The sequence below is a fragment of the Trachemys scripta genome, chromosome 18 (assembly GCF_013100865.1).
Source record: "Trachemys scripta elegans isolate TJP31775 chromosome 18, CAS_Tse_1.0, whole genome shotgun sequence".
NCBI classification, from domain to species: Eukaryota; Metazoa; Chordata; order Testudines; family Emydidae; genus Trachemys; species Trachemys scripta.
This window is the reverse complement of record NC_048315.1, coordinates 12,930,282-12,943,248: the sequence shown is the minus strand read 5'-3', so window position 1 is coordinate 12,943,248 and position 12,967 is coordinate 12,930,282. Positions and strand designations below refer to the sequence as shown.

The 12,967-nt window shown below is 38.5% G+C and overlaps 1 protein-coding gene across 1 annotated transcript in view; it reads left to right on the top strand.

The window, feature by feature from the left end:
- Window positions 1-12,967, top strand: part of NIPSNAP2 (nipsnap homolog 2) — a 28,734-nt gene that overhangs the window by 7,378 nt on the left and 8,389 nt on the right. Inside the window, exons 2-5 of the mRNA XM_034752233.1 lie at window positions 4,679-4,818; window positions 4,904-4,949; window positions 9,911-10,005; window positions 12,085-12,155. Of these exons, the coding sequence (XP_034608124.1) occupies window positions 4,679-4,818; window positions 4,904-4,949; window positions 9,911-10,005; window positions 12,085-12,155 (352 nt within the window). The remainder of the gene's footprint in view (window positions 1-4,678; window positions 4,819-4,903; window positions 4,950-9,910; window positions 10,006-12,084; window positions 12,156-12,967) is intronic.

The following is a 12,967-nucleotide window of genomic DNA, read 5'->3' as shown; positions in this document are numbered from 1 at the left end:
AAGTGAGGTTCTTACCCACGAAAGCTTATGCTCCCAATACTTCTGTTAGTCTCAAAGGTGCCACAGGACCCTCTGTTGCTTTTTACTTTGGGGAAGTTCTATGGCCTCTGTTATACAGGAGATCAGACTAGATGACCACAATGATCCCTTCTGGCCTCTGAATCTATGAGTCTGTTAGACTGTGGAATGATCTTCCAGTGGGGAATGCCATGGCTTTGAATATTTAAAACTGAACTATACAAAACACTAATGTTCTACTGCAGAGAACATTTCTGAACTAGTAAAGAGATTAGACCTACTTGGGTCTTTTCTATTTCAGAGCTCAGAATAGCAGTCAGGATATCCTTTAAAGAAAGTCTATTTCTCTATAGCTGGACTATTTTTGGTGGAAAACAGCTCATCTAGGACCAATATATATACTGGCTTTGTAGTAGTAAGACACGAGAGACAGTTCTCAAAGTTTTGCTAACATCAATGATACTGTGTACAAAATGTATGCTGATTTTAAGATTAATTAGAAATATATTGTCAAATGGTCAAATTGTTAAGGAAATGAGTCTTACTTCAAACTACTGAGAAGTAAAACTATGGAGAGTTTAAGGGGATGCTGTCAACTTATAATTCATATTGTAAGCATATTTATTATAAATTTGATTATTATTTCAAATAATTCTAAAAAGCCAAGTTTTTTCCATTTATATGCTGTTATCTTTTGCATTCCACTACCACTCAACAATTAATATCAACAAAGTCAGTTTCTCTTTGAAGTTCTTAGCACTGCAATCTTTGAATTGACAACACTGGAGGAAGATGCTTTTGTTTAAAAACAACTGTTTATATTGGAAGATGTTTAACACAAATTATTGGAAATATACCTGTTGGACCTTAGCTTTTTTAAAAATGATTTCTCTCCCAAAATTCTAAATGTTGCTCACGTTTTAGTTGATAGTGTTCTTATTAAAAAATATTAAGCACTGTAGTGTCCTTATAAAATACACCTAGGAATTGAGGCTCTCTCTATACTACCAGGATTACATCTAAGAAGTAGTAACTTTCAAAGCAGAGAGATAATCATATTACTTTATAATCTTCAAATACTGTACCTACCTAGTAATATGTCCTACAAAGCTGATTTCTTATGGTTGTAGGTTTATTGTATTTGTTTTATTTCAAGGTTTTCATTATTGTCCCTGACAAACTCTTGAGAAAGTGACTGTTCAGCAATAATCATTAAATTGGGCCATGGTTTTAATTTACTAACTTTTATTTTTCAGTTGATTAGTTCTCTGCTGTGAAAATTCACTGTGTACTGATTACTGACATTCAAGTCTAACCCCAGAAGCTGTAGACCGAGTTGCATCAGACATTAATTTGAAAAAAATGCATTATTTGCTATTCAGTTACAATATGCTAAAGTTCAGATAGATTATTTCCTTTTTCTCCTGCTCCGGTACTGTAATTTATAATGAGATTGGTCTTTAAACTGAAATGTTCTGTATAATTATGTGCCTTATAGTATCTCGGGGGAGGGGGGGGCTTTAAACAGTTTTTTCTAATAGAACTATTGTGTTCACAATAAATTTTGCCTTACACTTTCATAAGGATTTGTAGTTTGTGGGCTAAGTGCCCTTATGCAGCATTATCTATGTTTCTGTCTCTCATGTTAGCCAATGTGATTCCTTTGCTAACTCTCCCAGCTTAAACCCATGGGAACATGACATGTCTAGAATTTTTTTGTCTTATCTGAAGGTGAACACACTTGTTTCAGAACAAGACTTTTCCTTCAGATTTTTGTAACTCTAATAGGGAATGTCTTTCACGTTTAAATATATATACATGTCTGTGTTTTAAAAAGGAAGGATAGATTTTCAGTTTAAGCCCAAGATGGGCAGTCAAGAAAGTTGGGTTCAGTTTCCAATTTCCCAATAATGGCCACTAGTTTGGGACCTGTCCGTTTTTGGATACCCAAGTCAGGATTTACTAGCTGAGCACTAATGACTTTTATGTTAATCAATGGGAGCTGCAGGTGTTCAGGACAATTAAAAATCAAATCCTAGCTGTCTGAACTTGGGATACAGAACAAGTGTCCACTATCAGAAATGTTAACTGTAACCTTTCTCTGTTACCTTATAAGTAAAATGTTGCTAATGCTAGTTAGTAGGTGTATAGTAACACTTTATTAAACAATGTTCATAAAGCTCTTTGCAATTCTTGAATAAAAAGTACCATGCAACTGCAAAGTATTATTAACGTCACCATTTCATTGAGAAATTAAGAGAAAACTCCCTCCTAATTTTATGTGGCAAATAACAACAAAGGCATAAGTGTCTCCTATTAGCTGAAGAATTAGTTATCCAATAGTATCCCCATAACTCTTCATGTTCTTGCTGCTGATAGTAGTAATGTTAGTGCACAAATGAGGAAGTAAACATGATTACTTAGGACTTTTATTGTCAGGATGTTTGTAAAACATCAACTAATCCTCACGACACCCTCCAGGGAAGATAAGTACCTATCAACCTTATATAATAGAGAGAAGACCTGACTTAAGTTGGCCCTCTAAGCCCTTTGCATTGGCTATGTGGCACAAAAGGGCTACAGATCAACTGCATTAGCTCTACCCCCCAGGCAATATCTCTGGCACTGGAGCTCTTTGTAAATACTTGTGTTTAGTAGTATCCTGTTTAGCTTTCTACACAATAGTTGTTGGGATGGGGTCAGAGGAAGTGAATACCCTTTTCAATAAGTGGAGTGGAGCAGTGAGAGATTTTCATGTCACTTCTTTGTGTTGAAGGTCACCTCATTCCCAGCTATTCTTTTCTTAGCTGTCACATGTCTTCTGCTTCCTTCAGCATGTTGCTTAGATAAGCAATATAAACTACCACATCATTTTATGCCCCATTACTATTGGGATTTTAAAAATGGGAATTGGGGGGGTTTCTGTGTTTTTTAAAGTAAACTGCAAGGTGTTATTTTTCCAAAAACAGTTTTTTTTCCCAACATTTTTATTTCTGGAACATTTTCTGGAACTATTTAGGACCTGAAAGACAATATCACAGTTGGAAGTTGTAATCTGTCCTATGGATCTCCCAGCCAATAGCTAAAATCCTCCAGAATAATTAAGTATAATTAAATAATTTAAAATCTTTCCACAATCCTCCAGGAAATGGGGAGAAGCTGCAAGCAAATGCTTCTAACGGGTCGGGAGGAAGGAAAATATTGTAAGATCAAGGCCACCTTAGTATATTATAAAGATGAAGCAGTAAAAACTGAATCTTTTCTGTTTGCTGTTCACTTGAATGAAAGATTATTCGTATTGGTGTAGATAAAGCTAGTGCACATCATTTGGTGGCTCTGGTGTCTTTCTACCACTGAAAAAGGGGAAAAAATAGTCCTAATATATTCTTACTTTAAGAAGAACCGTGTTGTCTTTAGTGATTTCACTGTGTACTGTATTGTTGTAAGAAGGTAGAAAATAGCATTTTTGCAGAGGTACTTGCAGAAACTAAATTGTTAATCTAGTTAGGCTTTCAGACAATCTCTCAAAGTCAACTCAGTTTTTTAGTGGGAAAAATTGTAAATATTGAACAAAGAAAATGAATTTGAATCCTGAACATTATAATGGCTACTGTTCAAAAATTAAAATCTATGCAGACTCCTTGATGTCTGCCACTCTAATCTATTCCCAAAGTAGAGTATGCTGTAACCTGTATATCTTCTCTTCCATGATAGCTTTCTTGAAATCTATTTCAGTAAACACAGGAACACGTGGTATTTACTGTGCCATTCACAGTAAACAAAGCAGTGTTTGCACACTCTTTTCTCATGCACATGCACTAGGGTGTTCATTTTTGACCTCAAGTTTCTGGGAGGATATAGATATCTTGCTTGAGCAAAGAGAGTTTAAAAAATATATATACTGTATATAGTGGCTTCCATTCTCTGCTCTTACAGAGCTCTAATCAATGCAGGAGCAGGACAGGGAAACAAAAGTGGTTTTATGCCTCACGGTGTTTTGGGGTTGGCTTAAAACCTGATATAAATTAGGGTACGTCTTTACTAGCAACGTTAAAGTGCTGCCGTGACAGCACTTTAACGTAGCTGTGTAGTCGCGGCTCCAGCGTTAGGAGAGAGGTCTCCAAGCACTGTAAAAAGAACCACCCCCACGAGGTGAGTAGCGCCCAGTGTTGGTGCATTGTCTACATCGTCACTTTACAGCACTGAAACTTGCAGAGCTCAAGGGGGTGGTTTTTTACACCCCTGAGCGCGAAAGTTGCAGCGCTGTAAAGTGGCAGTGTAGACAAGGCCTTCGAGCAGCAGCAAAAGTACTTACCATATGCTTGACTGCAATGGCTCCTGAGTGTGTTGCATCAGCTGGGACTTGCTGGAACACAGAAGCATTCTATCCGTGCCCTTCCTCAGCACAAGGGGTGCAAGTGGGGTAGTATAGCTGCACCAGTTCTGTGTCATCCCAGGAAGCCTTTTCAATAGGTGTATACCTTGCTGGGTAAACCTTGTACCTTGACACTGCTGGAGAGTGAAGTAATGGGAAGATTTAGCATCGTTCCTCTGTATACATTGCCATATTATGTTAAACTTGATCTTGACTGACTTTCTTCCTGTCTGTGGATTCTTAATAAACATTCAGTGACAATGTAATGTATTCATTGATATGTAGGGGGCTGGCATCATCAACTAACAGAGCCGGTGAAGACAGCTGGTTAAAATCACTCTTTGTTCGCAAAGTGGATCCAAGGAAAGATGCTCACTCCAATCTACTAGCCAAAAAGGAGACCAGCAGTCTGTATAAAATACAGTGTGGGTGATATTTTTATATTTAACATTTCCTTTTATCTTATTTTATTTTTGCTACTACAGTTATCCTTGAATTTTGTTGTTTCAGTTCACAATGTAAAGCCAGAATATCTAGATGCCTACAACAAACTTTGGTAAGTTGATATATTATACTTTGTGGTTTTCAACATGTGAATCTGAGCAATGAGATTCTGTAAATTGGCTGATGTGTGATATGTTTATTTGGGAAGAAGAGAATTATTGTGAATAAGCCATTTATTCTTGGAGACAGTTGGCACAGATGCTTCTTTCCAGTTCGCCTGCTACTGCCCCTTTTTTGGGCTGTTCCTTCACTGAACTGCACCAGATGCTCTTTTTAGGGTGTATACGAGAGGGACACAGGTGCACATTTTTTCCCTCCCCTAGTTGTCTTAAGGCTACTGCAGCCTTTTTAGGCAGATGCTGCTGTCCCAGTTTGCCCTTCCTTTAGCTACAATGTAAGAATCTACCTGGTGAGAGTTCTGTCTACAGACTGGAAGAAAAGAGAGAGGGTCACTTGGGAGGGGCCACTAAATATCAAATATAAAACAGAAGTAAAGCTTTGAGGGAGGGGATAAACCCCAAGATTTGACATTTACGCACCCTGATGTTTCTATGAAAAGTGACATTATTGAGAACCATACATTGAGGTATTGTGAATCCTTGCGTGGACTTGATCTGCAGTGAATTTTACTCACAGGGCTGTTATATAGGATTTCCAAAAACTCTCTTGCTGTTTAAAAATAAGTATCAATATTTGTTTTTTAATGTACTGTACTAATTTAAAGACCAGTTACAGAAATGGAAATTCTGGTTTAGCTGTATATTTGCTGCATTAGAGCCGTAGCCATTACACTTTGAAAGAGCTAAACACTCAAGTTGGGAAACATGAGCCCCCCATGTTGCAAAATGGCAGTTCTTTCTCATTGACACTGATCATTTAAGAGAGGGTATCCATTAAATAGAACATTGTTTTAGGGTAATGCAACCAGTATTGTTTTAAGTGTGGTTTATTGGCTAGAACGGTAGGTGGAGGTTACAGCTCCTGACTTCTGTTCTCAAGAGAGTTAATGACTCTCTGTGTAGCCATGAGTAGGTTACCTGACCTCTGTGTGCCTCCATTTACTCATCTCTAAAATGGGAATAATACATAGCTACCTTACAGGGGTTCTTCTAGGCTTCATAAATTAATTTTTGTAAAGTGCTTTGGATAAAATCACTATTATATCTCTAGTATGGTATGAATGATCCTTTGTTAAAATGCCCAAAGTAGAGAGAATGTACTGGGGGGGGACAGTTTTCTTCATTTAAATTAAACAAAGGTGGTTCTTTGCAACACAAGTGGGGAAATCTTTAAAAAGCAGTTTCCATGGTAATCTTTTTTCCTCTCATGACTGAAAGAAGAAAAGCCTACCTGGAGAAGAGCAAATCACTTTCAACCAGCTCAGTATAAACATGTATAATTATATGAGGGAGGGAAGTGGAGAAATGGCACTGCTTCATCAGATAAATAAACGTGAAGTCAAAGCAGAGATGTTTATTTTCAAGGAAAGGGACAGTGATAGCAATCTGCTGAAAGCTATGGTATTTGATTTAGTCTTTCCAAACCAAAGTCAGCCTAAATATTCAAGTAGAAAGGAGAGGATTGGGTCCATCTTAAGAATGGAGGGATGAAAACCTGAAGCTTCCCTGAACTTCCCTCAATATCTCCAAAAATTCAGCTTGAGCAGTCCGAGTTCTTGTTCCATCCTGCCAGCTCAGGGTGATAAGGATTAGCCATCATGAATCTTGGCATCCTGACCCTGGAGGCTTCACCAACAGGGAGGAATTGGTTGCAAATCCCAAGGTGGAAGGCAATTTGGGTGAAAGTGCTCATGAAATGATAATGTCTCGATTCTAAGGAAAGGAAAGACGGGAGCAACAGAATAAGGACAATGGACTTCAAAAACGCAGATTTTGACAAACTTAGAGAAATGGTATGTAAGGTTCAGTGGGAAGAAAATCTAAGGGTAAGAGGAATTCAGGAGAGCTGGGAGTTTCTCAAGGAGGCAATATGAAAGGCACAACTGCAAACTATCCTGATGCAAAGGGAAGATAGGAAGAATAGGAAGAAGTCAATGTGATTTTTATCAGGAGCTCTTTAATAACCTGAAAATCAAAAAGGAATCCTACAAAAAGTGGATGAGTTGATAAGGAGGAGTACAGAAGAACATTGCAAGCACCGAGGGACATAATCAGAAAGGCTAAGGCACAAAATGAGTTACACCTAGCAAGGGACATAAAAGGCAATAAGAAGAGGTTCTATAAGTACGTTAGGAGTGAGAAAAAGATGAACCAAAGTGTAAGTCCACTACTTAGTAGGAAGGAGAGTTAAGAATGGATGACATCAAAGAAAGCTGAGGTGTTTAATGCCTATTTTACTTCAAGTATCAGGGGGTAGCCGTGTTAGTCTGTATCCACAAAAACAACAAGGAGTCCGGTGGCACCTTAAAGACTAACAGATTTATTTGGGCATAAGCTTTCATGGGTAAAAAAATCTCACTTCTTCAGATACATGAAAGCTTATGCCCAAATAAATCTGTTAGTCTTTAAGGTGCCACCGGACTCCTTGTTGTTTTACTTCAGTCTTCACTAATAAGGTTAATAGTGACCAGATACTTAACACAATATTAACAACAAGGGGTAAGGTGCACAAGCCTGCATTATGAAATAACAGGTTAAAGAACATTTAGACAAGTTAGATGGATTCAAGTCAGCAGGGTCTGTTGAAATTCACCCTGAGGTACTTAAGGAACTAAGTGAAGCAATCTCAGAACCATTAGCGATTATCTTTGAGAACTCATGGAGGATGAGTGAGGTCTCAGAGGATTGGAGAAGAGCAAACAGTAGCTGTCTTTAGAAAAAAGAACAGGAGTACTTGTGGCACCTTAGAGACTAACAAATTTACTTGGGCTTAAGCTTTCGTGGGCTACAGCCCACTTCTTCAGATGCATAGAATGGAACATATAGTAAGGAGATATATATACATAAACATGAAAAGGTGGAAGTAGCCATATCAACTCTAAGAGGCTAATTAATTAAGATGAGCAGTTATCAGCAGAAGGGGGAAAAAAAAACTTTTGTAGTGATAATCAAGATGGCCCATTTTCCTCCTGCTGATAAAGCTACAAAAACAGTAAAAGGTTTAGAAAACCTGACCCTATGGGGAAAAGTTAAAAAAAATGGGCATCTTCAGTCTTGAGAAAAGAAGATTGCGGTGGGACTTGTTTAACAGTTTTGAAATATGTTAAGAGGTGTTATAAAGAGGACTGCGATCAATTGTTCTCCATGTCTGCTGAAGGTAGGACAAGAAGCAAGGGGCTTAATCTGCAGCAAGAAAGTTTTAGGGTAGATATTAGCAAAAACTTTCTAACTATAAGGGTAGGTAAGATCTGGAATAGGCTTCCCAGGGAGGTTGTGAAGGTTTTAAAAGCAGGTTGGACAAACACCTGTCAGGAATGGTCTAGTCTTGTTTACTTGGTCCTGCCTCAGCACAGGCACCTGGACTTGATGACATTTTCCAGCCCTACATTTTTATGACTGTATGAATTAATAGAAAAATAGTAGAACAAAGACACCTCTACCTCGATATAACGCTGTCCTCGTGAGCCAAAAAATCTTACCGCGTTATAGGTGAAACCGCATTATATCAAACTTGCTTTGATCCACCATAGTGGGCAGTCCCCCCCCCCCCCCCCCCGGAGCACTGCTTTACCGCATTATATCCGAATTTGTGTTATATCGAGGTAGCGGTGTATAACACTAATTCATGAATCTTCAGAGATAGGGGGCTCCATTCTGAAGTTTTGAGAGCCAATTTGACTTCCAATAATAAAAGTCAAAAAGGTGGTGCTCATACATGTGAATGAATCAGGTGAGATTCTTTCTAATCTAGAGCAAAAACTTTTAAAGCTTTTAGTTTTATTGTAGTAATAATAATAATAATTTACATTTCTGTTACAACTGCTATCCTAGGATCTTATTATGCTTCACAAACATAAATTGTTAAAAACTCCCAGCTCCTCTGTGAGATCAGTGCATAGTATTATTCCTGTTATGCAGATGGAGAAATTGAGGCACAAATGGTAATGAGATTTGTTCAAGGTCACGTGAAAGGTCAGTGGCAGTGCTGAGAATAAACCCAGGTCTTCCAACTCTGAATGCTGTTCCTTACACATAAGACCATTCTTCTTCCCTATTTATTATGGTACATAGAATCCGTGGCTGCTAGCCAGAATGCTAAATGTCTGACAGTTATTCAGCAATAAAACATAATAAAGAGAAAATTCAGCTAGTCTGAAACAAGCTTATTCACCAAAGTACAATACAGTGAAAACTGTCTTAAACAACCATGCAAGAAACCAGTGGTTGCTCAAGACCAGGTTGCACGTAGGAGATGGATTTTAGGCAGCTTTTGCTGTGTACATTGTGCTTTAATGGATAAATTAGTTTCAGACCTGGTCTGCTTTCTAATCTGTTCAGTAATGCTACAGCGAGCAGCCATCACTTGACTTTACTCATGTCCATCAGACAAAGTGATTGATTATTTTCATCTGTGTGGCATAATAGAAATGTCAGTTATAGAACTTTAGTGCCGGAGACAAATTATCCTTTCCCATCTCTGTGTCTTACCATTGCTGCTAACAAAAGAAAACTTTTTAAGTTGTTCCTGAACCAAGTCATGCAGGTGTTTTGCACACCCTCAGATTGGGACATCTTGCTAATATATCAGGTAACCTGCCAGGTAACATTACATGTTTTATGGGTTCACATCAAAAGACCAGATGTGTCATGCTGTGTATTAGACATACAGCCTTACAGATGGTTATGCTTAAGTTTACATAGAGAGAGTTGTAGTGATCAGTTTTTCCTGCATACAGCAGGTTTTTGTATTTCTGCTTTCTCTTCTGAAAAATGAAGTTTGTGAATGTTCATACTATAATGAACATGTGGTGGCATAATTATGAGTTGTTATGCATATCAAATGTAGCCTCCCTGAAGGAAATGCAACGTAGTGTCTGTATTCCTTGTTTTTAAGTCAAGAGGTGCTGCCAAAGATTCATGAAGAAAAACACTACCCGTGTGCACTGGTGGGGACTTGGAACACGTGGTACGGAGAGCAAGATCAGGCTGGTAGGAGATAGAAGTACAACAGAATGTAAAACCGTACAAGTGAAATGTGTGCTTGGAAGGTTTCTTTTTAAGTCCTCACTGTTCATAAACCTTTAACAGTGTACTTCAGGATATGAGTGCTGTTGATTACATAAAATAATTGGTTAATGATTGTTAACTTTAAAATTGCTTGGTTTTTATCACATTGAGTTTGAAACTGAAGTGTTGATTCATAAAATGTGCTTGTTCAGGCAGCACTAATCTAATACTCTTTCAAACATATTTGTATACTTATGTTAATACACTTTTACCTCTTCTCAATGAGAGGGTGGCAGTACATGGTAAGCCCCTTCCTCTTGTTCCTGCATATTTTTGCACCTGCATTATTTTGCAGGCACAGATCACACTTCTGAAAATTTAGGTTTAAAAGGTGTACTGAGATAGAATTTAGCTTGTGTTAGCCAGTTTAAAAAGCTTAACTTTGACTTTCCATGTCCTATTATAATTGTTCTGCGTGGCACTGTTATGCAACGTTGAAGTTATCACAAAATGTAATGGAACTGTTGTCTCCCGGCCAATTGAGTCCTGTACTAATACCCTAGGTATCTCTTCCTTAAACACACAGTGTCCAGTAATTCAGGATCAAAATGTAACCTTCCTTCAAATTCAACAAGGAGTCCGGTGGCACCTTAACGACTAACAGATTTATTTGGGCATAAGTTTTCATGGGTAAAAACCCACTTCTTCAGATGCATTCCTTCAAATTGTTGAAAATGTGCTCTATAACTACAAAGTGTTATATCAGTGTTATAATGTGGTATGGAGAGACTTCTAAATGATGTTAAATGGCTTTTAAAACAGTCCCTGGTCTCTGAGAAGTTATAGCAGCAGCCCTCATTTTGTGGGAACCACATAATCAGCATGTTAATTTCAGCTGTATTCGCTGAATATTATATAATTATAATATTAGCATTGGCCAAAGGTGAGAGGATATCTGTAGACACAGATTTGTCAGCTTCTAAGAGAGTATTTTAAAAAATGAAGAGAATGTTGAGGTACAGAGAGGAATAAACCTGAAATATTGCTTGACAGTTAATTCTGAAGCATACTGACAGAGAATGTCCCTGCAATCATTTCCAGATCAGCATTAACTAGTTCAGAGGAAGCCATGCCCACCCCATCTCCACTAGAGGAAAGGTAGCTTTTGTGGGTTTTTGAGGGAAGATGGAAGAAAAGAGGGTGGGAATGGGAGTCGATTGCTATTCTAAAAGTTTGTAAAAAAGTCTTGTTACACAGAGCACTTAAAGGGCATTGTCAAATTTAGGTCAAAATAGGCACCCATCTTGAAATTATTATTTGATGAGGAAAGTCGTCCTGATTCTAAATATACCTCTACCTCGATATAACGCTGTCCTCGGGAGCCAAAAAATCTTACCGCGTTATAGGTGAAACCACGTTATATCAAACTTGTTTTGATCCACCAGAGTGCACAGCCCCACCCTCCCGGAGCACTGCTTTACCGCATTATATTCGAATTCGTGTTATATCAGGTCGCGTTATATCGAGGTAGCGGTGTATTTTAGAGGCTTTGGGTCTTGTTTGGTGTACTTTTGAAGGTTGCCTCTTATCACTGAGCAATTAAAAAATTAACAATGGCATCTATTTTATTTATCTATCCCACAAAAAAGTTTTGTGCTCCTTCTGCTTGTGTAGTTAATTGAAATACAAGTGCCACCACTGTGCTACTATCAGTTGAAGCTGTGCACCAAGTCATTTTTGGCATAAGACACTGTTTTAAGTTGAAGCTCAACGTTAATTATAGTCACATAAAAGCGTCACATCTAAGCAGTGTACAGCAAAAGTGCCCTTCAGAAATCTTTGTACGTTCTTGCCTTTAGGGTAAATCATCTGTTGTAGAATAGCAGGGGTAGCCCCTTGTCAAAAAGCAAATGGCTCCACTGTATTGCACAGAGAACACATTTTGAACATGCTAGCCAGCTTTTACTTTTGTATCATTCTGTAGTGTTAATGGCCTTGTTTACATTATGGTGTTTCATGTCTTTTGTCATAAGCCTCTAAAAAGGTCTATTTCTATTTCAGTACATCTCTGGCGGTATGAGGGAGGCTATCCAGCTCTAACTGAGGTCATGAATAAGCTCCGACAAAATAAAGTAAGTCTAAATGAAGACTACATTTTAAACTTTGGCTAGAAATAATAAATATTTTACTGAGAAATATTTTTCCCAGTGTCCCTAGAGAACATAGTCTAGTAGTCAGAGCAAAAGACTAGAAGTTTGGACTCCTACAGTCTATTTCCAGCTCTGTCAGACTAGCTGTGTGACCTTGGACAAGTCACTTCCTCTTTCCGTGCCTCATTGGAGCTGTCTGTAAAATGGGGATCACACACACCTCTCGAGTGCTGAGGTGGATGCATTAATGTTTATATAACATTTTGAGTTCCATAGGTGTAAAACATTGTAGAAGTGCAAAGTGGTGTTAGTAATTTATATTCTGCTGTTATGCATGGTCTGTGATTCTCAGCTCTTTTGTCAGAGCCTATTTGCTAGCGGGGCATGCCCCCACCACCATGTCCCCTCACATAATGCTTCTCCTTTACTTGGTTCTCTTGTCTTGTCTGTTTCCCCCCCCCCCCCCCCCGTCTTATTCTCATTATGCTCTTTTACATGATTTTTGCAGATACTCTTCCTCTCCCCTCCCCATTTTCCCACTTATTTGAAGGTCACATGCTGGGGGCTGGAGGTGTCTGTTGGAGCCCAGGCTATACTTATTACAATGGGAGCAGAAAAGTGAAGCTTGAGCTGGCAGGCTGCTGTGTGAGCCTTCAGCACTGTACATGTGAGCTGCTGCCACAGCCAGTGACCGTAGGTGCTGTGTGGAAGCATGGAAGAATGTCCACTAGCTTTTAATGAGCTACCTGCTTCTTTACATGCAAATGCACCAGCATGTTTGCTGTATATGGGGA